The sequence below is a fragment of the Trachinotus anak genome, unplaced genomic scaffold, assembly GCF_046630095.1.
Source record: "Trachinotus anak isolate AG129_WGS33_773 ecotype Australia unplaced genomic scaffold, CSIRO_AGI_Tana_v1 ptg000001l, whole genome shotgun sequence".
NCBI classification, from domain to species: Eukaryota; Metazoa; Chordata; class Actinopteri; order Carangiformes; family Carangidae; genus Trachinotus; species Trachinotus anak.
The window spans coordinates 9,444,328-9,470,000 of NW_027273852.1; the positions used below are offsets into that span (position 1 = coordinate 9,444,328).

At 38.2% G+C, this 25,673-nt stretch overlaps 2 protein-coding genes and 2 long non-coding RNA genes across 18 annotated transcripts in view; 1 reads left to right on the forward strand and 3 right to left on the reverse strand.

Moving 5' to 3' along the window:
* The window catches only part of LOC139618979 (uncharacterized), an 85,894-nt gene extending 83,735 nt beyond the window's left edge, over positions 1–2,159 (reverse strand). The window contains exons 1-2 of one of the 5 annotated variants that reach the window (XR_011690012.1): positions 553–2,159; positions 381–471 (exon numbers count right to left, since the gene is read on the reverse strand). This is a non-coding gene — a long non-coding RNA (uncharacterized lncRNA). Of the gene's footprint in view, positions 1–376; positions 472–552 lie in introns of all 5 variants that reach the window. The other 4 variants (XR_011690000.1, XR_011689994.1, XR_011689988.1 and 1 more) reach the window with 4 other exon arrangements.
* Positions 2,160–5,724: 3,565 nt separating this feature from the next.
* On the reverse strand, positions 5,725–15,161 carry lnpa (limb and neural patterns a). 3 transcript variants are annotated; one of them, XM_071474879.1, is made up of 13 exons: positions 15,017–15,161; positions 14,036–14,137; positions 13,518–13,559; positions 10,718–10,905; positions 10,581–10,639; positions 10,436–10,476; positions 9,509–9,592; positions 9,337–9,388; positions 9,022–9,240; positions 7,819–7,924; positions 7,398–7,468; positions 6,929–7,084; positions 5,725–6,720 (listed from the first exon to the last, which is right to left on the reverse strand). In XM_071474879.1, the coding sequence occupies exons 2-13, from the start codon at positions 14,060–14,062 to the stop codon at positions 6,548–6,550; spliced, it is 1,218 nt and encodes a 405-aa protein (XP_071330980.1). In that variant the 5' UTR covers positions 14,063–14,137; positions 15,017–15,161; the 3' UTR covers positions 5,725–6,547. The 3 variants fall into 3 exon arrangements, with proteins under 3 accessions (XP_071330980.1, XP_071330982.1, XP_071330981.1); XM_071474881.1 differs by lacking the exon at positions 15,017–15,161 and adding an exon at positions 14,787–14,808; XM_071474880.1 differs by lacking the exon at positions 15,017–15,161 and adding an exon at positions 14,575–14,738.
* A 1,678-nt stretch (positions 15,162–16,839) lies between these two features.
* On the reverse strand, positions 16,840–20,174 carry LOC139619113 (uncharacterized). Its single transcript, XR_011690125.1, has 4 exons — positions 20,087–20,174; positions 18,100–18,150; positions 17,718–17,834; positions 16,840–17,487 (listed from the first exon to the last, which is right to left on the reverse strand). It is a non-coding gene; the product is annotated as an uncharacterized lncRNA (long non-coding RNA).
* The window catches only part of hoxd12a (homeobox D12a), a 28,141-nt gene continuing 20,210 nt past the window's right edge, over positions 17,743–25,673 (forward strand). The window contains exons 1-3 of one of the 9 annotated variants that reach the window (XM_071474891.1): positions 17,743–17,817; positions 18,091–18,178; positions 20,625–20,792. In XM_071474891.1, coding sequence (XP_071330992.1) covers positions 20,751–20,792 — 42 coding nt within the window. In that variant the 5' untranslated portion in view covers positions 17,743–17,817; positions 18,091–18,178; positions 20,625–20,750. The other 8 variants (XR_011690114.1, XM_071474892.1, XM_071474890.1 and 5 more) reach the window with 8 other exon arrangements.

Sequence of the window (25,673 nt, forward strand, 5' to 3'; positions counted from 1 at the left end):
TTACTTTATTTGGTCCTCATTTCGTTGTTGTTATTTGCTAAATTAAAAAAAAAACAAAACACACAGATAAAACTAGCAGCAACACTTAGTTAGCAGGAACAATTAGATTTCATCTGCTGTACACTGCTAAAATGGTGTTGCACTTGCACTTCTCAGGAACAATGGGGTGCTAATGTGCACTCTTATTTAACTTAATCCATCGGGCCCTTCCTCTTCTCTTAGTCTAGGGGCTAACAGTCTGCCTCACAAACTCTGCATGTACATTGTCTACAGGGCCAAGGGGTACATCTGTTGCCTGACGCAAGTTAGTAAACTTCTGCACCCTTGATCAAAACTTTGGCAACAAACGCAGTAGAGGTGAGAAATCAGTGTTTACCTACTTCTGAAGTTACACCGAGGTACTGGCCTCTGGAGTGAATCCTCTGACACAATGGCTGTGGCTGTCACTCATCCTGAGATGATTTCATAATCCTGTGAAGATTTAAAAAGGTCAAATGTAAAGGACAAATTCAGCCACAGCAGGAACAGCTTGGTAATTCACCATTCACTTACCATTTAAGTTGTTTCCAGGTGAAAAGCACTGCAGCATGTCTGTTCAGCTAGTTAGCGTTAGCAATTTCCTTCGCTAGCTAGCTAGCTCCCTTAAAACGGTTGCTTTCTTCAAGATTAATGGCATTTTCTAATCACTTGCACCGCGAATTTAGCTGTCATTATTTTAACAAATACAATTACCGGTGGAAAATCGAAAATGCCTACATGTTTACGAAGGTTAAACAGCTATTTGTTAACTTTTCAACTGTGACTTAGTATCATGACAGGACTTTAGCATTAGCATTTTTTTGACATTACGGAAAACGTTATGTCCTGATTGGATGTAAACCCGGCTGAAATCCAGCATTCCTATTGGCTGATCATCGATTTTGCATCGTTTGTCTCTATGCGGATGCTTAATGAGGACAAATAGACAAAAGGAGTGTAAGTATGTTTGTTTAACCAGTGGTGGAGGAGGTATCTTTTACTTAAGTAAAAATACTAAGACCACAATGTTTCATCAGAAGTAGAAATTCTGCATTTATAAGGTTATGCAAGTGAAAGTATGGAAAATGTACTTCAAGTATCAAAAGTCAAAGTACAGAAGAATGGTCCCTCATTACTCAAGTATTAATGTGTATAAGCAACATTTTACTGTTGTAGTTGAGGTGCAGCAAGTTTTAGACTACTTTATATAAGGCTGCAACTAATAATTATTTTCATTATGGGTTAACCTGCAGATTATTTTCTAGAGTGAGAAATTCTGTCACAATTATACATTCGCAATGCTTGTTTATCTGACCAAGAGTCCAAGCCTCAAAATTATTAGAAAATAATTTAAATTATTAAAATAAAAGGAAACCGGTAGAGAAGCCGGGATCATGGAATAATTGATATTCTTATATGAAAAATTAAAAATAATAATCAAAATTGTTTAAATTTTCCATTGACTCATTAAGTCATTAAATGACTAATCAATTAATCAATTATCTTATCTTATCTTATTTTAAACATATTCCCGTGTTACAAAACATTATCAGTATGCAACCCTTTCAGCATATGTGTGTGTTGCCTGCTGTGTGTGAAATAACTGGGTTTTATTCTTCTCTTAATGGATCACGCATGATTGGTCGAATGAACTAGTTGTTGAACTAACCAGAAGTCAGCAGGTCAGTTCATTATACATTATTCCACTCTTACAGCCCTGCCAGGTCACCACTGAAAGTAGATACTCTTAATCATCTTCAAGATGAGTGAGACACATAGCAGAGACACTGAGACCGTGCACATCCTATAACTGTCCTTCTCTGCAGGTCTTCAACACACACACACGCACGCATGCACGCACACACACCGAAAGCTCCCGTCTTTCCATCTGGTAAAGTGGGCTGTTGTGATTGATTTGTGGATTTGCTCCCTCTTTTTTTCTCTCCATTTAAGTGAAATAATGTATGGAAGCAATCTGGCGACAGACATTTTGGAAAATCTATTTGAAATCATTTCAGCTGAAGCCATGGCAGTTTGTCTTCTTAGGGGAGAGGAGCAAAGTATAATTGTCTGCAGTCTAGTAAAACACAGTATAACTGCCATCACACTTGACTGAGCTTATAGCCAGCTAGTCCCATGGCCTCTAGAAGATAGAGCAGTTAATGTTCCCTTTTATTTTAGCGGATATGTCACTTGTATCGCAGATTTATACCATGATACAGCAATTTTGTCCAAACAGATGGATAATGGTGTCACCAGCAAAAAGCCCTGTTTTTTATTGAGTTTAGAGCATATTGTTTAGATAGCGGACTGTGTTGAACAGCTCTGCCAAGCGCTTTCTCTCTTTATCTCTCTAATCTTGCCAGTATTAGATTTGATCATTTTTGTTTGAAGGAGGAAAATGTGGCTGTAATGGCTTCCTAATAGCAAACACAGGGGATACAAATCCAGGGACCCTGTTCTGTAGTGCTTCCATAAGCACCACTGATTTATAGAGGTCTTTATGACAGAAAGGAAAATGATCTGCTGCAGGTATAAATCAGGTGAGGAGTAGGAAATTGAACTTAGATATCATCTTGTCAGATGCTTAATGCTCTTCCTCCTGTCACATTCGATAGGACCAATTTGGAGAATCCTGCAGAGGTAAAAAGAAGACAATTAACAATGACAGTGTGGTAATAGATGAAGCTATAAAATGAACCTGCTGCCTGCAGGATGCTTTGTATGATTTCCACATGAGGTAGTGGCATGGGTGTGTTGTCTCGGCCTTTCATTCCTTCTCGTCCCCAATTCTGTTTTTGGGGGTTTCTTGAACATCCTCTCTTACAAACATGCAATACTTAAGTAAAACAGCAGGAAAACAGAGAGAAAGTGTCGTCTCATTTGCTGTGAGTCTGCTCCGTAATTGAATTATTATGCTGCATATGACAGGACTTGTAAATTTAGGTTAACCTTGTTTTTATGTTATTGATTCCCAGGGCATGTTCCACCATAACACTATATAAAATTAATCAATATATCAATTGTCAAGCACAAAAATTATGCATGAACAGGAACATTAAAAGCACAAACAGGCCAAATAAATTCTGTTAGTGTGTTAGAATCTAATCCAGTATATGCAAGTAACTCAATTTTAAGTGAGGCAGTTTTTTAACACTGTGATGAAATAGATATTTTCATGCATCTGTTGTATTTCTGAAAGTGTGTGCTCTTGTTTAGTTTAATATATAATCAAGGTACAACAGTGGATTGTTTGCAGTAATAATTGTCAAACTGTATTGTGCTCAAGCAAATGTCATCGCTCAATGATGTAATGAGTTCAGGAGGGATCAGAGAATGACAATGCTCTCTGATCCCTGAATGTCACTCTGGTATAAACTACAGCACAGTGGTTTATTGCCGGCATCATGCATTCAGCAGCGTTCATTTGAGATTTGACAGATAGAACGTGGGGGTGAAAAAAAAAATGGAAACCCATCCGTCTGGGTTCGAAGGCTTCAAATGACTTGAATTTTAAAAACTAATTTCTCGGAAGCTGATGACCTTTTGTGCAAAGCTGCTCAACTTTGTCAAGTGGCAATTCAAGTCCAAACAGCTGAAGAGTTCCACAGTAATAGCCAGAGATCCACTGCTCGGGAACCATCACCCCTCGCGTGCTCATCAAGCCAAGCTCTTGTATAATCTAATTTGATTTTAATGCTTCTCTGAAGGAGATTGTGCTCTTATTACTGTGTAATGATGCTGTTGTCAAGAGCCAATGGTGATGTCTAATATCACAACCATGTTAACTGTTTCTGTGACACTCATCTCAGCATTTCCCCACAATGCACAATGGCTTATGCTGCATGCTTTATGATTTTGTTGTTCTTCCTGTTGCATTGTACTTCATGATTGACAGAAACATGGTAAATCTTTAAAACCCCCTTCTTTATTACCTATGTCTGATATGGTGCTTTTTTCGTATTCAGTACAGTAGATAGAGCATAACGATGAAGGTCTTCGCTGAGATGAGGAGAATTTTGAAGTGCTCACACTCGGGGGCAGCAAATGGAAAAGTGACAAGCCTGGTGCACTTGTCTATTTTACTTATTCTGTGCCTCTGTTTCATATTCTGCTTCGCACCGCAGGGTTATTTTCCTCCAGGGTTCAGGAGGGCACGCTCTTTCATTTCTTCAGAAAATTGTTTCGCAGGATTTCAATCTTTGGCTGCTAGATATGACAAAACACAATATCAAGAACACTTATGTTTCTTATCTGCCATTTTTTCTGGGTATAAATAAAAGATCAGTATAAATTTAAGTCAAGTGGCCTCCAATGCACATGTGAGAGATGAGTATGAAAAGAACTATGAACCTTGGGACAGCCCCACTGTACATTTTCATCGCTTGCTCAAAATTACCTTGGCACTGGGGCTTTGTATGTCATTTGTCATCCTTGAAAATCAATTAGTGTTTCCATGATAGCAATCCAGATGCAATCCTTTGAGTGTTTGGACAATGGAACAATAAAACCTGTGAGTGTATCTTCCGTTTTCACATTATATAAACAGTATATCTTTGCATTGTTCCTGTAATAGGTTGCGATGATGGTCAATTAGGTGCAGACTATGTTGACTACAGCGTAAACATCCTGATCAGAGAGTTGAAGGGCCATCCTATATGTTGACTCTAGCTATATAAGCTTTCTATTTCAAACTGGATAAAAATCATCTCACTACACAAATGCTACCAGAGTAACTGTAATACTGTCAAAGGCAAAGCTGTTTAACTATAGTCGAGAACAGTTTTACTTTTGCAACTCTTTGAGATCTTTCCATGTGTCTGAAATTCTTCAAGCATTGTAGAGAAAAAAAGAGCCAAACAAAAAAACTGAATGTTGTGAGTTGAAAACCTTGCACACAAATAATTCTACTATAAACTGTCAAGAAATGATTCAGTGTTGAAGAATCAAAACTATCAGTCAAACACATATTTTCAAACCACACAGCACAGTGATTTTTTTTGTGATATATTACTTATGATGATGCACATATGTGGAGCCTATGTATACTGAACAACCTCCCAATGGTGTGAAAACATCCAAACATTGTCCTATTGATGTCCCATTTTTTTTCCCTGTTTGGCTCTAGTCAGAGGTCAACCTCAAACAGCATGCGGTGGAATCAGGCGTTACTGTCGATGTCACATTGATGCATTACAAGGCCCAGGAGGTCACGTCTCTGTAAACATACATTATCAAGACCCATAGAAGATGTGAGGTGTTGACCTCACCAGTAGTTTACGGTGTATCTTCAGGGGAGAAGGGTTATGTGATGGCAGAGAGCAGCTCGGTAGCCACAATGACTTTCTTGTTGCAAATGAAGAGGGTCAAGCAATCAAGACTGGCTGGGCTCTGCGTCAGCACCATTATCTTATGCTGTCTGAAATGATCAATGAGCTAAAATAAAATGATCACAAGCTAAGATTGGCCTGCTAATGAAAATGGACTGTTTAAACATGCTCCTTGGTGAGAAACTGGACAAAGAAAAGGGGCTCCAATTTAAAACACACAACACAATCCAAGTAGTAGGAATACAGGGAGCTGTCAGCACGGCTCTTTACAGGTTAGTCTATTCATATTTTGATGTTAATGCAAAAATTACTTTCTAAAAATCTAGCAAATATAAACGAAAATGTGTATGTGATCCTAAGCACACGTGTACACAGATGTTCTCAAATGTTTATTTCGTATTATTTATACAGAACAGAATTCAGCAGTTACCGTCACTGACACAAGACTGAAAACAGTTAAATGACTATATTGTCTATATGTAAATAGGCTGTATCGACAATACTCTGAGGCAGACTTAAAATACAAAAGGCACTTGAAGCAGGTGCACAGTACCGACATAAATTTCCTCCCTTTCAGTAATAAATACATATTGTAAGTGCATTCCTATTATGGTACCATGGTTGTGTAAACAGTTTGCTAGCACCACTGTGCTAGCGAGAACCCCAGTCAACATGGTCATGAAAGGCACTGCATTATAGAAAAATATTTATAAATAATTCCCCATAAATAAAAATTTATTCTCCCTCAAAATATTTCATGTTTTGTTTCTGCAGTTACCATTAACCCAGACAGCAAAATGTTAGAATTCAGTCAAAAACAAATAAAACATGAAAAAAGAAACATGGAAAAGACTTTTCCTGCACAACATCAAAAACAACTTAATATAGCATCTTCCTTATTGCTTTCAATAAGATGTTATGAAAATGGGCTGGACATGAAATCATTACAAGAAAGATGGGTTGTTTGGCAGTTGCTACCAAATGCTAGTGTTCTCTGATCTAATTCACTTCTATTGCTAGGACTATAAAAACAATTCTCAAACGAAAGGAAATTGTGTACTGTAAGTTGAAAATCATATCAGCTGCTAGCTTGTTACTGTGTTATTCCAACTTACGGCATTTACTTAAAGTTATCACGTTTCTTTAAAGACAAAGTTAAGTTCAAGCCTGACTTGTGTTGAAGTCACTAATCCACCGTTTTATTCCACTTCCATGGCAGACAAATCTTGCTCTCCATCGGATTTCTCAGCGGGCAGGTCTTGTGACTCCAGGGTGCTTTGACCCTCTGACACAGAATTGGACTCTGCAGTTGCTGGTGTGCCTGGTTCTTTGGTGTCCGTTTCTGCAGATACATCAGCAAGCTTGGATTTCCCTGATAATCAGACATAATATTTCAGTTTAGATTGCATGCATTTCAAACAGGTACAAAAAAGCCAAAAAAAGACAGGACAAAAAGAAAATAGACTATTGCCTATGTACGAATTAAAATTCTACAATTAGTAGTACTTGTAACATTTGATTACTTGCATGACCATTACATTTTAGAGGTGGGACAAAACCTGTTTGAATGTCATTATTACCTAAAACAGACTGGTCATCATCTACGTCAGAGCCAGATGATGGTAAGGGTGCCTCAGGTGACGTCTTCATTTCGCTGGTGACATCGGGGAGTCTGGGTGCCTGAGGCCTGGTTTTTCTTGCAGGGTTCAAGAAATAACAATATGCACATCGGAAGGCTGAAACAACACAAATAAAAAGCCATACACATAGTTTATATCACCTCACTTATGCATTCTCAAACAGACATGGATTAATATACATGAATATGAACCGATGACAAAAAATGCCTGAGATGCATAAACACTTCAGATTGATGTGTAGCACTGGTTTGCATATTCAATCTTCAGCTGTTTTTGCTTACAGGGGTCGGTCGTGGCAGAGGCATTTAAGAGCCATATGATATACTACACTGCCAAATGCTAGAGGGCAAATGAAGGCGCAGTGTTTGATGGAGACTGACAAAGAGTGCTGTGTTTTTCAAAGTCTTACCGATGTATTCAAATTCCTCTTTTAATGCCATGCCGTTATGGGACAGACACTGCTGACATATGAGAGCATATCTGCGAGGGAGGGAAGACGATCCAGTGAAGACAGCATACAGAACGTGAACTGGCATTAGATTACATAAAAGATCATTTTACTGATAAATCCAATGACACTGTCCGCAGCTGAAATGGAGCACAAGTGGAAGTAATTCACTGTTACTTTGGGATATTACCTGCGTTTTAACACTGATCTCAGTTGCAAGAAATACGTAAAATTTATTGAGTCATTTCAGGCATTGCATCATTACAGTGCTTCAGTATTATATATAAGAAACTACATAACGCATAACATAACAACAGAGACTGTATATGTAAATGTATTCCTGAAAGGAGACTGTCTCTGTGTAAAAAGAGGGGTTGTGTACCTGTTCTGAGGACCATCTCCAACAAGATACTCAATGACTCTGTCCATAGCGCCTCTTTCCCTTGGGAACACGGGTCTGGCCAGGGGTGGACCTGGGGGATGCATCCCTGTTATAGCACAACATCGATGCCCGTTAGACACAGTCTGCAGTCTTGAATACAAACTGCAATAAACAGTCCTGCTTACAGTAAAAGCTCTTTGAAATAGTGAGTCTGAGATTCACAGTTTACTGCACAAACCATGATGAATTTTACAAAAAGCTGCCCCTTTCTCTTAATGACTTTACACTGGATCTCACTTGCAAAGCACGTCCAGAATCCCTGCTGTGCTGGTGCGTAGTAATTAATATAATCTAACATCAAGAGCAATCATAGGAAGATGACTGGTCATTTCTGTGAGACTTGGCAGAGTCTCAGTATCCTGCTGGTTATTAATTTACCAACATATGGAAACTCTGTGGTGACTCTTTGTATCAAATTGCTTTTCACTTTCAATTTTCAACAGAAGCAGGTGATAACATCAAGTCATGTAAACCATTTGTGAGGTGTTCCCAATGCCAAAGGCAATTTCACCAAGCATTAAAAGACATTTAGTGAGATTCCAACACCATTGCCCAGAGAACAAATGCAGGTCTGGCTAATTAATCACAGTTAATGTAATCCTGCTTCGTGCATACCTCACAGTTGGCATTCCACATGGCAATTACAGCATGCAGCTTCCTCTAGGAGCACATTTCCTTTACTGTTTGTACTTATTTGCATCTTCTATTGAGTGTTCATAGTCCAGAAATAATTTGTATTGAATATTCAATACCTCTATACTCCACAGATGTCTTCCATATACAATAACTGTTCTATGGGAAGTTTTCCATCGTGCTTTGAAATCTTTAAAAGCAACCACAGATGTAATGCACAAGAATCACATTCTCCAGGTAAATATTCTGACTGTATCAATATCTGCTTCCTTTTTCTAATCTAAATGTACAATTATACACTTATTTGAGAAAGGTTGAACCTGTTAGTAAGACTTTTGAAAACTACATTCATACAATTAACTACTACAACTACTATATAACATATAACGCCCTTGCTGACAACACACACCTTAGAGCCTTGAGCAACTGGGGACACAGAGCCAGGGAAGAGTAAATCACACCTTAATCGACCACATTATGATGTGGTCCCCCTGTGTGCGGGTAACTCACCAACTCCTGGAACAGGTGTTCCAGGGGTCACGGGCTTCCTCATCAAGCTCTGCTGAGCAGCTATAGCCGACAGGTTCCTCTCTGGGGGTCCACCTGGAGCAGAGTGGGAAGATCGTCCAGGATAGGTGGGCCCAGAGGCAAGAGGAGGGCGGGCAGCAGCACTGCTTGCAGGATTCACCACCACTGGGGTCTTTGGGATGACATTGCGCTGGCGGAGCTCTGACACAGAAAACATTGCAGGTTGCTTCAAAGCAGTATGAAATGCCAGAGGAGAGTAAGGAAATTAGTGTTTTCTTCTTCAGAATTCATTGTTACCTTGTCCTGGTTTTGGAGTCATCTGAGGTCCAAGTGGAGTAGATTCCAGCTCCTTTACACAGATAACAAGAGAGTGCAAGAGCATGTTTAAATACAGATGGCACAAATCCAATTTATTTTCCAATTTATATATTAGATATTTACATTACAAAGCAAAAACAAAATAACTCACAGTTTTTTTCTTGGAATCAGGATCAAATCTCTCCAGAATCATTTTAGCATTTTTGTATGTCTCAGTTTCCATAACTTCTTCAAGCTGGAAAAAAAACAACAAGATATCAAGAGTGTTACAAGATGAACCAAACTTCTCTTTTAATACATTCCAGAGTTATTATTCCTATAGTAACAGCATATGACTGAGAAAGGGCACCAGAAACTTCTGCACATCTTCATTTAACATAAGTACCAAACATTTCTAAATGTTTACATATAATATGAAGAATAATTACATTCACTACTTCGATAATGGAGAGTGTGAAAATCCATCAGCCCTAATTATTGAAAGTTATTAGACTTGACAGAGGATGACAAGCAATTTCTCAGATTTATTTCTTTCCTGCACTAAATGCTATTAATTAAAGTGACACTGGTAGAGTGGTTTACTGGGTTAAGTCACTGTACCAATCAAATTCTGTCTGGATTAGTAAAATTAGATAAGCAAATATCTTGCTGCAAAATGCATGACAATGGATGACAACTGCTTTCTGAAATGTTACTTTGCAGTTCTGTCAAGCTCAAAAATGATTTTAAGGACATCTGAGAGAGATTTGTTGGGTGCTTGAGGAGCTGAAAATGAAAAGTTAAAAGATACAATGCAAGTTCTTGCTATGGCTTCTTATGGCTACTACTGCTACAGTGAGTGACACTGTGCATCTTAACAATAAAACATATAAAAGTGGATACAACATGCTTTTTATTAACTTTGACAAGCACCCATTGTCTTCAACTGTTTTGGTGATGCATCATCTTTTCTAAAAGCAGTTAAACCTGACCAACTGTTTCATCTCTACTAAATGAGGCATATTTTCCACACAAAAAAAAAAAAAACAGCAAACCAACGACATATGTGAAACTGGAAAAATATAAAAATGCTACTTACTATTTTCCCTTTTTGTGCTTTAAGATCCTCTAATTTTTCATCTGGAAAAAAAATGTTTTGTTTCTTAGAAAATTCAACACCAGCGTGAACATTAAATATTACTGTTATGTAATAATGTATGTATCAATAGCAGATAGGATCTTACTATTTTTTTCAGTTCTTCGTGAAAAAATAATTATAAGCATTTTACGAAGTAACCACACCCTAGAGGGAAAAGAGAATGGTGGTTATTTGGTTATGTTTTCAGCATGGTGAAAATGATTGATTATCTTGTATACTTACAATAGAGGAAATATTAGGAAGGGAAGAGACAATATGAGCCGTTCCATTAACTTTTCAGGCAGGTACCAGAAATACACAACCATACATGTCATCAAGTAGAGAAGAGACGAGTACAGAATCAATCGCCCAACCCATATCTTCAACTGCCTTTGATACTTCTCACTATAGTCTTCAAGAATCTGTATATCCTGTGGAAAACATTGAATGCGTGTCAACTTAGTACAAAAAACACATTCCAATTAACGTCAGTGACTGTAAGTTCATGAAAAGGTTTTTTTTTTTTTATTCAAACTGCACTCAATCCAGAAGTGAAAACTATTTAGTCATGAGAACTAATAAATACTGACATATTTGACTACAAGGTAAAGAATATTTCCTCTTCAGAAATAGGCTGACACTAGTCGCAGATGAACAGTTAATGTTTTCACTACATTAATTAAATTTTCACTGCCACACCAATCACTGGGCAGTATACAGCCTTTTTTCCAACAACATATTAGCAGAGATCATTACCATTACTGCCACTGGACTAGTTTCTACCAAAAACGTTAAGCATTTATTCAGTCTAATAAAGCAGTAATTAATAACAAAACAAGTATTGAACTTTTTGTTTTTAAACATATGAAAAGTTGTAAAAGTAGTCTGCATAACATTGATACACAGTTTGAACATAAGTCTGATTATTTTAAATCTGACTGTGTGTGCATTTGTCACATTTTCAAAAATGTATTAATACAATAATATTGAGAGAGATGAATACTTGTACAAAGAAAACTTGAGATAACAATTTTCTATGGGCCAAAAGTAAGACTATGGAAATTATTAGTAAAAGTTCAACCTGCCACTGATAATATGACTGAATGTTTTCTTTATTTTCTACTTTCGTGATTACATTAATGAAAGGGAGACAAAGTCAAAGTAACTCTTTCTGATGACATATCGGTGTTCCTGCTCTCAGGTCTGGATCAATAATGTAAAAGTTAAGCCTCACAGCAGGCTTTCCCAATAAGGCTGGGAAAATATCTGGTATTGTTTTTTCCCCTAATATTTTAATAGACTGTAATTTCAATGTAGTACAAGCTGCTGGGGAGAAATAACTACTTGTTATATGGCTTTAGGATATTGTACAGTATGACAAGTATGAAACTTATTATTTCAATAGTTTTATTTTTCTGATTTGCAAGCCTGCAGCTCAGTATTTCATAATGCAGATCCAGTGTTTTCACCACTGCCCTAATGGCATCTCTGTCAACATTCTGGATGAGCAGCATGCCTTTGCATAGATGCAAATAGAAGCAAAATCTATTAGAAAGAACTGTCGAACACCAAATTCCTTAGCAGGACAAGAAATTTAAGAAGGTAAACATGCAGCATTTGAGAAAAGTCCAACCTATGCATTAACTAGTGGGAGCATACCAAGCAGTTGTTTTGGTCAAATTGTGATCAGATTTTCCTTTTGGCAAAAAAGGCAATTTATTTGTGTAATTCATCATCATTTTGCAATTAACAAATGGCTCACTCATCTTTAGATTTTTTTTTAAATGGAAATGAAACACCACTGCTTTAAAGCGCCAATTACCCCATCCAAAAATAGCTTGTGTACAGAATAGGATCCACTCTTGGTCACTATGGTTCTGCTGTAACATGTGTGTCTGTCACTCTAAGCCCCAGATAAACTGATCTCCCGTTTAGCATTGCGGTATATATTGCATGTGTTTGTGTATATGCTGTGTAGCCATGCACATGATGAACAAAATTACAAGATTTAAGACATTCAAATATTCTGTCATAAGAAATGACTGGATTTTTCTAGAAGAAACTAATGGGCCCAACACGCATCTATTCATGACTTAAATGCCACCTGACCTCTTCAGCGTATGTGTAGTGTCTCTTGTTCCAAGGACAGGTGCTGAAAATAGCCTAAACACTTGCTTAACTGTAGAGGAGCACTAAGCCTTATCACTCAGCAAACGAAGAGCTGATTTGGCATTCATTGACGCATCTGTTTTAGAGTCAAAGATGCATGCTTACACGACACATAATCCAAAGCATTGTTACTTTTTCAAAAACAGGCTCAAGTGGTCACTGAGCACCAATGCTATTTTGGCATGTTACAAAAACAACATACATATTGTACCATAGACAGTATTTGTTATATCAACATGTATAATCAGAGGAAAACTGAGTGAGTGGGCGTTTCCTGATCGAGTGGGCTCTATTAACATCATTGAGCATCATTACACTGACAGATGTCTTTGGTCAGTTCAGTGATATCTCTTCATTTGGTTGTGCTCACTGACTGACTGCAGGCGTCTCCAGCAATATCAAGAGATTTGTTGTAAAGTATACCATTTTGGTAAATCTAAATATGGTACAAAAGAATAAAGCAAGAATTTATTCTTGAATTTCATGGTAATAGGCTGTACTGTGTTATCTGCACACTTTTTCAAAAATCCATGTATAGTTTTGTGTTTTGTCTGAATGACAGAAAACATCTTCTTTCAATATACACCAATTGTTGTGTGAAAATGGTTCTTGTTCATGATGGCGTTGTCTTTCTATCCCTCTAATGACACATTTAATGACTTACTATATTGTACACAAGTTCCTGTGTGGGTTAAAAAAATATACAGAACATGGATTTCTTGTGCTTTAGTAGTTTCATAGCATGTTATCTTACACTCCATGGGGATATAAAAGGAAAAACGTCTTAAATTATTCTATAATGTGTTTTAGAGAACTCAAAAACAGCACTTTTGACAATCTGTCTATGTGGAAACTATTTTGAGGTTTAGCATACCTTATCGATTCCTTCCAAAATCTCTACAGTGGATGGTTTAGCCTGCAAGACAAACATTTTGAAATCTCAGTTTGAGAGAATAAAGCATTACATTAGTCATAGTAACAGTCCTCTTTGTGCAAGCAACTTCTTGAAAGGATCTGGATACTTCCTGTTTCATCTTCCCACTTTTGCACATTTGTTCAAGTTCTGTTCTGTGTTCCACTGTTGGTGAAATGATTTAGTAGGCCTGTGCATGCCACTATGCCAAACAGTAGTGATGCCAGGACTATTACCATCAACATCTGAATTGTGGTTGTTTATGTAGATCTATCTAAAGTATGGTGAGGTAGAATTCTTTGTGAAAGTCCTACATGTGGTCACAAAACGAAGGCTTATTTAAACATGAACTTAAAAGATTATAATCCAACTCTTTATTTGACAGAGCAAAAAATCTGCCAACTAATGTGCAATAATGTAATTTATATTACAACAGCATAAAACAGAAAGGCATAATTAGTAAAGGCTTGAATACAAACCCTCCACCGTGACACAAGGGCCCCCATGTTGTTGATGAGGGAGTGTAGGATGTTCTGTTACTGGGACCCTCCTCTGATTTTTCTCACAGATTATCTCTCCACCTGTTGACAACAGTGATCATCTTGAATATACACTCACCCATTTTTTTAGGTGCATGGAGCTTCAACTGAAATACAACACTCCTGCAATAAATTCTGCCTTCATGAAAGTAGTATAATGCTGAATGGGCTGGACTAAATAGTAGTAGTATCTTTCAGTATTTACAGGCAACAGCACCACAAACAAATTCCTCCAAAATGACCGTAATCCCTGTGCAAAATTATTGAAAATTAAGAAAAAAAAATTAAACATTAAAGCCTTAACTAAGGTGTATTGTAGGACAGCTGTATTACACGGCAGTGTCTGTAGCTACGTGGACATGTTTTGAATTTAGTTTCTCTCAAACATCAACATACATTTGGTAGGACTGCCCCACGCTAACAACGTCAACAAATTCAACACAACTCTTCATATTAGTATTTCTAATAACCTAACTTACTGCACTGTTCACGGGTCATCTGCGAAATTCATCCAGACGCTGGCTTTAAAACTTTTAACAGTGGCCGGTCTTAACAAGTTACCGTCATGGTTACCCTTGCTAACTTCAGTTCGCCGTCTTGGGAGGCAACTGACATTTCACAACGACAGGGAAGTTCAATAATGTCGCCATTTGAAACCAACATTTCCTAAATAACTTCTTCTAACACTTACTGCGTCCAGGCGGTAGACTGATAGCGTTAGCACCGCCGCGATACAAGCTAACCTCGGGTAGCTAACCGCTAGCAAGCAACGTTAGCAGTATAGCAGCCCACAGTTCAGCTGTCATTGCTAACTCAGTTCACTTCCGTCCCGACTTTGCATTAGCAAGCGAAGTCAAACAAACAGGCTGGACATTGGGCTAATAAGAGTTTTGAGTTTTGAAATACATGCGGTATATTTACCTTTGCAGCTAAGTTGTCCGGTTTCAGCAGCCTGTAGCAGGGCAGAAGTCCTGTCTTCAGACGGAAGGTGTGTGTGAGCCAAGATGGGGGAGTGTCCCCTAAAAGAACAGCAGGGACTGTGAGCGCTGCAGGGCCTGCACAGGAATCTGATCTGAGTGTGATGTGGCCCATCTCTTAATGTTATTCATGTTTGAACGAAACGATAAGTCTCCTAATGCACATTATAATATTAGCACAGCCAGAAGTAATATGAGGAGTAAAAAAAAAATATGTGCACTTATAGTTTGGACAATTTATTGAAATGCATTACTCACTGTATGGCATTTTAATCTTCAAGTGGAATAGAAGTCATAATGATTTGATAAATACTTGAGAGTGATCGCTGAAAGGTCCAGTCAGACGTGGCTGACATCATGCAGTCCAATGAGATGAACACACCTACCTGACATGTAATGCAACTTGACATGCATAACATGCAATAGAGATATTGTTGTATATTGTTGATATTATATGGAGCTCTTCTGTTATTGTGATGATATATTGTTTTTCATACCAGCCAGTCCCACTAGTGGTATCAGGTGGTTGACCACTGATTGATTTATCAGTAATTGCAAGGATATTGGTTCAGTCCAGACTGTCTCTATCCCCATGCTGAAGGGATGATGTGCAAGACAATGAACTCCAAATAGCTCTTGTATGTATGTATGTATATATATATATATATATATATATATATATATATATATATATATATATATATATGAAAAATTATAAATGAAATACATGAAAAATTTAAGTCACTTTGGACAAAAGCATCTCCCAAATAAATGTAATGTAGCAGTAGTTGACATGCTTTTGCAGATTTAAAAACAGGTTTAAACAGTGGACAACACAGTCTTTGGACTTTGACAAATACAAAGCAAGTGTTTAATTTAGTAAGCTTGCACACAAAATGCATCATAGTCTCCAAATCCCGCCGCTAATCAAACACATCTTTTGCAACACTGTGAAATGCCAGGTAAAATTTCCAGTGTTGATGTTTTGATTTGTATGTGTAACACATAAAATTACAAATACAACTTCATAATATAACAGTGGAATTCATTAGTGAGCATTTGAACACAACACTGGCCTGAGGGTGCTCATAAAAGCTAGAGTGCATTACAAAAAGCCCATTATTTGTGAAAACACAGGAGTAAAAATGGACTAAACAGTAGGGAAAAATGAACTTGTTCCAATCACTTAAATTAATACAAAATTACTTGCTTTAGTGGCAGTTAAACTCCAGACTTTTGCCATTAAAAACTACAGATGAAAAAACTAGTGTTTCCACCATATACATTTTGCAGAAGTGGCCTGCTACCAAAATAATGAAAAACCCAGCTACAGCTACAGGTATTTCATTATTTCATTCTTGGTTTTATTGTTTCACTCATGGTTTCTCTGTAGAGGTGCTATGAAAAAGCGTGAAAATATTCCCTCAAAAGACAACTGATGTGGTTCAAAAGGTGAAGTTTAGGAGCAGTGCAGGACCACCAAAACACTTGCTTTAAAGAACTGCAGAGAAACCAGCACCTTTGGAATGTACTTTGTGATGACCATCATCTCGCCTGCATTAGTTTTATTATAAGCATAAACTCTCAGTGGACAACAAGAGTTTCTTACTAAATTTCAACAAAGTCATCTGAACAAGTCAGATTCAAGAGATCTGCTCTGGTGTGCAGTGCCTAATTGTCAAGCTGATGCATACTGGTCCTCAGTAATCCACGTGCTTTGATTGACAGACTACAGTAATCTGAAATTGAAAGGATGGGTTTTCCTCTGGTCACCATGGATATCTGTTCATGGCAATCCATACTGTAGTTGTTAAGATATTTTAATACAAAACAAAGAGCTCAACCTCATGGTGTCACTAGAGGAAAAGTCAAAGTAAGTAGGTCTTATCCTTTGGGGACAATAAACATCTGGCCAAAATTTCATGGCAATTTATTAAATAGGTTTTGAGATATTTCAGTCTGGACCAAAGTAGTGGAACAACTAATTGACAGACCAACACACCAACACTAAAGTCAAGCTGCTAGCATAACAAAAAATGTTGTAAATGTCGCTCTGAAGTTTTGCTTTGCTGTGGTGTTGGCATCTTGACAGTTTTTTTGGTTGTGGAAGAAGAAAAGTGAAGCTGGAGGCAAAAAGACGCTTGGCTAAACAGCTAGTCAGACATCTCACTCTCAGGGACTGTGCCCACCGCGGCCTCCACATGCTTAGTCATTATAAAGGCTGGACAGTGTCAACAGACACACCACAAAAACAGTGACCGATGATTGACCACAGAAACTTGACCATGGCCAAATGGCGCTCCAACACTGATCATCAGCTTGGTGTTTTAGGGATCTTGGTCTCTCCTCAGCTGAAGCCTCATTAGTTGGCAGGGCTTTTTAGTAGATGCCCTGTCCTTTTCACCATTTTGATCCCTGTGATCGAGAAAAACATACATGTGCTCATTAGTGGGAGAAATGTTCAGGTCCTTTACTTCAGTAAAAGCACCATTACAGCAATGTAAAGATACCCCATTACTAGATAGATGGATAGATAGATAGACAGATAGATAAAATACTTTATTAATCCCTAGGGGAAATTCAGATTGTCCAGTAGCTCATTAATGTATTCAGTTAATATCTAACTCTGTGTCATGATCCACTACCTTTTGCTGAGGTGTTGAACAGTCTGATGGCAGTGGGAACAGAGGATTTCCTGAACCGCTCACTCCTGCAGCGCATTGAGATGCAACGTTGGCCGCTGTTGTAGGTGCTTCTCTGGCCTTAAAGGATGATATGGAGAAGGTGGTTGGTATTTAATTAGGTGTCAAGATCTCTTGCTCGAGACCTGATTAAAGACAAGACATTGTGCTTCGTGTGATTTATATGATTTCTGTCAGAAACAATACAGATTATAAAGATTTCTTTAAATGAAAACCTCAGTGTTCAACGTGATACATACAGACTTATGGTAAAAGCATCCTGACCAAGACAGATTTCTTAAGCTTAATGTTAATGTACTTGTTTCTTCTTTTGTAGACACAGCACCTGCATCTTGCTGCCACCTGTTACATGTCTCATCACTCCCTCCAGAACGTCCTAAAAAAACAAAGAGACATATTGTCAGGTAACCCCTTGCCATAGACATAGCTTGCAGGGAAAACTTTGATTTTTATCAGGCCAGATCAGAGACATGGAAAAAAACACAAGTAAGTTAACCAATCACAGTTCTACATTACATTCGTCAATGTGTAGTTCTTGAGGAAATGCATGTCAGGTCTGGCCATGACTGAGCTGCACTATATAACCTTGTACATGGTCTCAGCACCACTCTGGCATGAAAGTCCAGCTTGTGGCAACTTGATGACCTAAAAAAATTCAAGGTGCTATACAATAGTACACACAATGCATGTCTAGGTAATAGGTAAAAATAGGTAATAGGTAAAACACAAGACAAAATCTTAAATGCCAGTGAAAGATGGATGCCAAAATGGAGTCCTAAATTTTTTTCAAAGCATGGGCAGTAATGCAGCCTACTGTTTTGTTTTCCTCCTTCCTGTGGGAATATTAAATGCTTGCTTCCACAATGACAAGTATCACACTTGTGATGGAGATTCTCCTCCATATGATGCTGTTGCATTTTATCCTGTGTGTCTATTCATGTCTGTGGTTGGAAAAGACAGGGAGGTTCATTGTTGCAGCCGGGGGTTAAATTGGGATTTGTTGTGAAGGGGAGCCTTTGTACACTGTATATCTCAAGTTGAGCACCATAATATGTCTACTTCACCAAGGCAACGCGGCTTACTAAATACATGTAAAATGTTAGCCAACTCAGAAGGGAAATTTTGAGAAGTTATCACAGAGCAAAATAATTTGACTCAATATCAAATCATGGCATTCCCGCCATTAGCAATTGTACTTGCCAGGTGCATTTGATGACGTGTGCGTTTGGTGATGTCTGATAACACTGGGAAACACAATTTTTGTTGAGTTAGGTCTGACAGCTGCTTTTAACAAATTTTCAAAAACTGATCTCAGTTTTTCTCTATCACGTCAAGTTTTTGAACTATAGGATCCCCGTTTTCTTAAAACATATGAAAAATACTGTACTTAACAGATATGTGCTTGTTTTATAATATGGCTACTGTAATTATAATTGTGTGCAGACATGATCTGGAACAAAGGAAATATATGCCTATGTAAATAAAACACTAAGATGGAATAGTTACAAGCTTTGAAAACTGAGAAAACAGCACAAAACGAAATAAAACTTACAACGGTATGCCCATGGTTACAAGGTTAAGAGAAAAGCCAGCACAAATCCTCTTAATTCCTACTATGCTAGCTTTCTGTTTGCAGATATTGATAGTACTGACCTATTGGGAGCTGCACACACCTCTCACCGCACTGTCTCAATTGTGACTGCACAAACAAGTTGCCACATAGCTGTTGATGAGTCCAATTGTAATCAGATGGCAAGTCTTACAACAGCTATTAAGTGGAACTTTGCTTATCTGGAGGGTAAGCTGTGGAGAAAAAACTTGACGTGCTAGAAAAAAACTGACTGCAATTTTGGAATCAGCATGCCAATTTTAGTTTAGTTAATCAGCATAAAAATCTGACTCGACAGAAATTTTTTTTCAAATTGTTCCCCAGTGTGATTGGTGCCACTAATCTGCAAAGCTGGATGGTTGCCTTGGTTTGGGTGCAGCAATAGCCTCAAATATGTCTTAGTGGTCTAGAGAATTATTCATCAAGACCAATATACCAGCATGTTTAGTTAGAGAGAGGAGGAGTTAGGAGATTTAAAAAAAAAAAAAAAAAAAAAAAGAGTTTGATAAAATGATTATTTATACGGAAGTCGGCTCTGGCAAAGTGCGGTTTGGACGTCAGGAGGCGGAGCTCAGTTCCGGCGGGCTCCGGCCCAGTTTAACCCCTGGTTGCAGCGCCATGTAAGTCAGTCCTACACAACAGTAGTGTTTGTTGCTAAACTGAGCACTGCGAAAACCTTTGCAATATCAACCTATTATCTTACCTTGTTACCCACTTGTTCTCAAAAAGTCGGGCAAAAGAGTATACAGGGCATCTAACGTCTGTTTACACTTCCGGGTTCTACCATGTTTGAAGCGCAGGGGAAGAGCCTATGTTTGTTTTTGAAAAAGAGGGGTTTTCATGAAGCCAGAGGTACACGGATGTTTCTCTTCATGCTTGCTTCACCTTTTGTAAACAAAGTTGTATTATCTGTATATCTATTTGGTGAAATCTTTCACCAAATAGAAAAAATGGATGCTGTAATGGATGTAACATTATGGCCAGTGTTGTATCTTATGTATTAAACAGAGTGACCAGTCATATTCTGTAGCCATATCAGCAGTCATAGCCACAGCTACAGCTGAAACTACAACCAAAACCATAGCAAAAATATTTGTTACAGTGCCCTGACCGACATCTGGTGCCACTGCTAATGCTATACTATTAGTTCCTTAAAAACTGTTTTTTGTGTTCGCTTTCAGGAATCCATGTTTTTATCTACACAAACTGAGGAGAGATTCTTCTTTCTGTTGGCTGGGTAGATTTCATTTCCATCTGACCCCTTGGCCTGGTTTCCTTGCTGTGGACAAGAGAGGGCTGACCACTTTTACATCCAGGTCATCACTAGGAGGCTCACCGAGCAGACATCAAGGAAAGACTATGTGCTGATGTGGAACCGAATGCACCCAAGTCTGAAATGGCAGCACAATGTGAGTACACAAAATGAAACACCAGCATCTCAGTTCAGGTTGCATCGTTCAAACTCAGTATTTCAAGTTAGTCAACAAAAGTTTTCATCCCAAACTCTCCTGCAAGTGGGGCTGAGAAACACAACCTTCCTTTTTCGCAGAGGGACCGAATTCAGAAAATATTATGCAACATTATATTTGCACAGTATTTGTGTGAAAATTTTCATCATTAAGTAATATGTAAATCAATCACACGACCAATGAAGAAGTCACAACAAGTTGTAAATAATGTGGCGTGGATTCCACACTATATTGGAAACATTGCTTTGAGTTTCTGCTTCATGTTGACATGATTGCATCATATAGATTCTGCAGATTTGTCAGCTGCGATTTCATGCTGCCAATCTCCCTTTCTGCCACATTCAAAGGTGTTTTATTGGATTCAGATCTGGTGACTGTTTTGTTCATGAAACCAGTCTGAGATGACTTTTGCTTTGTGACATGGCGCACTACCACGCTGGAAGTAGCCATTAGAAGATGGTAAATTGTGTCCATAACGTGATTGGTAGTAAGGGGTTCAAAGTGTGCCAAGAAAAGGTCTCCCACACCGTTACACCACCACCACCAGCCTGGAGTTTTGATACGAGGCAGGTTGGGTGCATGGATTCATGCTGTTGACTCCAAATTCTGATCCGAACATCTGTGTGCCTCAGCAGAAATTCAGATTCATCAGACCAGGCTACGTTTTTCCAGTCTTCAACTGTCCAGTTTTGTTGAGCCTGTTCCTGCTGCAGCCTCAGATTTCTGTTCTTGTCTGACAGGAACCCAGCGTGGTCTTCTGCTGCTGTTGCCCGTTCGCCTCAAGGTTCGACATGTTGTGTATTCTGAGATGCTTTCCTGTTCACCACAGTTGTATAAAGTGGTTATCTGAGTTAATATAGCCTTTCTGTCAGCTCGAACCAGTCTGCCCATTCTCTTCTGACCTCTCACCAACAAGGCTTTGAGAGAACTCTAGAGACTGTTGTGTGAGAAAATCCCAGGAGATCAGCAGTTCTGTAAATACTCAAACGAGCCCGTGTGGCACCAAGAATCATGCTACAAAGTCTGGTTGATGTGAACAGTAACTGAAGCTCCAGACCTGAAAGTGAACTACATAGTAATATGGACTGAATTATGGTTTTGTAGAGCAGCAACATAAGCTGGGAAGCTACTGAGAGTGCTTTGAGTTTGCCAATGACAAAGCCTCACAAACACTCTTAGAGTTGGTGAGTATCTGGTGTTTTGGTCAAAACTGAGCTTATTCTTGAGTATGTTTCCAAGGTACTTAAAACTCTATTTGTGGGGCATCTGGCAGTGGTTATGACACATGCCATATAGCTGTAATACCCCTGGTTTGGGTCTGGCTGGGGGCCTTTGCTGCTTGTCAGACCCCACTGTCTCTCCTCAGATTTCCTGTGTATATGTACTGTAAACTGTCCAATAAAACCCCTTGGTTTTTCATTCATTCAAACATTTAATCCCATACTATAAATTATTTCTCAAGTGAATTTTCACAATTTTCACACAGCATACTGTATATCTACCACAGCACAATATAGAACTACATATACCATGATTTGCCATCCTCAGTTTCCTGATTCCTGATTTTTTTTTTAAACTATTGTTGGCTTGTTTTCAACAAGACTGAGAAACTATAGCCATGATAGTGGCTCTGTGAGCCTGTACTTAGGCGCAGTTGTTCCTTGTGCGAAATGCAAACCTGATGCTTGTGCTAATATGCTTATGATATGAATGATAATGTTAACATGCGGATGCTTAGCTGGTATAATGTTTGCCATGTTCACTACCTTAATCTAGTGTGTTAACATTTGCTATTTTGCACAAAACATAAGGTTTTACTTTTTTGCTTTTTTGCCAGAGAAAAGGTTTAGGCATCAACAAATCTAAACTGCTGAGATATATCCGTCTGGTCCCAAGTGATGACTGATATTGCCATCCTTAGAGCCCCGCATTAACAGTGGTTAAGAAAAAAACTAATATCTTTTGTCTGTAAAAATATGGCTAAATACACTGTTTCCATACAACACCGTCACCATCTTTGAAAAGCTGATACATTGTGTTTAGTCATATTTTACAGAAAGTATGACTTGTAGGCCTACATGTCTTCAACATGCTGACTGAGGTGGGGGTCTTCAGTCACATGACTTGAGTCAAGTCAGAATTAAGTCACAAATGTCATGACTTGAGACTTGCTTGACTAACACTGATGAAAGACTTGAGCCTTGACTTTGACTTGAGAGAGATGACTTGAAAGGACTGAACTTTTTTAAATTAAATATGCGTTTTTATAAATGTTTCTGATAAGTTACATTTTGTTTTGAAACACGATTGGGTGATTCTTCGTGGGTTGCCTGCAAATGAGCTATCATTGGGAGGGGCCAAAAATACAAAAGTTAGGATTGCAAGAGGAAGGAGATATCGCACAATGCAATTTCCACATAGGGATGTGTTTTAATAGTAATAACTAGAATGGCACTCGGTAGAGCACATACCTTCGCCAAACAATCCTACACATTAAGGAAGGTGATTTTAAAAAATATTCCTGGATCTGCCCCTTTCAATGGATCTGCACCAAAATTTAACGAGTTCTTCCCTGGCCTATGCACCGTCCTATTCTTTCTGCTGACAAATAAACAGACACCCAGTGAAAACATAACCTCCTTGGTGAAGGTAATAATAATAATGAGACAAAAAATAATAAATGTAGCAGTGGGTGGCTGTCAGTCACAGATCTGGACACATTACCACAAAAAATTAAATATCAGTAAGATTTATAAGGTGTAAACAGCTGCAACAGTTTTCAGTAATGATGAAAGTAAAATTAAACTTCATGACCACTGTCTTTTAACTGATCTCATCAGGATTATTTAACTTGACTTGTGACTTGCTTGATCTAAGCAATGACTTGACTTGTCTTGCTTGACTTTCAAGATGGCGCCGCATGAGTGGCAGCCTGTTATTGTTATTATTTATCTCTCTAAATATCTGTTATTGCAGTCTCTTGCAGCTTTCCTGTTCTCTGCACTGCCACTTTGCTGCCGTAACACTGTGAATTTCCCCACTGTGGGACCAATAAAGGCGATCTTATCTTACAGCAGGAACTAGACTTGACTTGCATGATTCTCACCACAGTAACTTGGGACTTTCTTGAGATTTGAAGATTCAATCTCGAGACTTGCTTGTGACTTGCATATGCGTGACTTACTCAGACCTCTGCATGCTGAGCGTATGAATGGACAACAGAGAAGTTTCTATACTCTTTCCCCACTGTGAAAACTCACCATTGGAATCCATTTGCATGAATTCAAACTGAACAAAGCCACTGTTTGTTGTTGTGAATGAGAGGACTATTTTTTTTTACAGTTATCTTTCAAACATAGGGATGACTATATGATACCAGTACTAAAAAATATGAGGTAGGGTGTCACCTCGAGTGCACTTTCTCTGATCTCCATCTGCTCTGACTGGCTTCTACTCTCTGTAGCATCACATGAATGCCTTGTTTTTAACTTCATGCTTTGCTGTTGAACAGGGTAGGCTGAGTATGTCTGTATATATTGTGGCTATGAGTGTTACTATTTGATTGGTTTAGGGAAACTCTTGATGCGGGCTACTGATTTAAAATAACTGCAGGATATTTATACTGTAGTTAAATCCCTGAACAACGAATCTGTGGAAACAGTAAAGCTGACACAAAGTAATTATACAAGATTTACAATTTTTCAGTTCCTCATTTAATGTACAAACCTAAAGGTCAAAGCCCTTCTGCTCCCACCTCAAAGCACTTTTATAATGCCATTATTATTACATCACTTTTTTTGCCTCTCTGCTTTGTATTTCTTCACTCATGAATGTAGTCAAGGACAGGTCATTGGTGCATTTGAATGACCATAATCAGGTCGAAAGGTAAGAATTGATCCCACATACATGCATAGGTAGATGTATCATTTTGAAGCACCGGCTCCATTTTGGCTTCATCATGGTCAGATGAAAGACAAGTCCCAGCAGTAAAATGGTCACTGGGGAGGAGTATTCCCCACGCATCTTGTAGATTAAAATAAAAAAGCTGCGCATTTGTTTGAGTCCATCATCGTCTATAAATGTGCGCTTTGCTGAGGACATTGATACAGTTCAGGAGCTTTTCTTATTTCTAGTCTTATTGATAGGGAAATCTAAGCTGTCCTTTACATCGTCCTTGGATAATTGAAGGCTTCACAAATATATATTTTATCAATCTACAATGTGAAATAAGAAATCCTTTGGGACACAGACTCATTAAAAAATTACACCAAAGACAGGTTCACAACATATTGACTGCATCTAAAAGAACTACAGAATTGAAAATTATTGATAATTATTTCTACTGGCAAATGCAAATAAAACGTACTGAAGTGTTGACTGTAATCCAGATCAATGTGATAATCAAATTATGATGAATAACCAATGGCAAATCACTCTTGACTTTTAGAGATTTTGATACTTGCAGTGGCAACCAATAATGGTTTGTCAAGACTGTAACAATTTCCAGTGGGACTAGGTTGTGTGAGCTATTAAACTTAAAACCTGTCAGAAGTGTCCATAGAGTATCTCATCATCTGCATTCATTCCAATGAGAAATGGGCAGAGTGAGTCTCAGTGAGGCTAAGAATGAACTGGGACACACATTTTCAGTGGAATAGAATGGAAAGTATTGCAAAGTTTACCTGTTTTATTATGATTTTGATCATGACTTATGACACATACTATGTGTACATCATAAACTGGCTCAGGAGTCTTGATGACACAATGATTATGTTTTGGGGTTTTTAGTAGTTTCAATTTATTTGAATGTATATTCAAGTG

Coding starts and splice junctions, on each gene's coding strand:
- lnpa (XM_071474879.1), bottom strand. CDS start 14,062: ATGGGGGCCCTTGTGTCACGGTGGAGG. Junction 10,477..10,580: donor ACGAAGAACTGAAAAAAATA/GTAAGATCCTAT, acceptor TTTTTTTTCCAG/ATGAAAAATTAGAGGATCTT. Junction 9,241..9,336: donor GACTCCAAAACCAGGACAAG/GTAACAATGAAT, acceptor TTTCTGTGTCAG/AGCTCCGCCAGCGCAATGTC.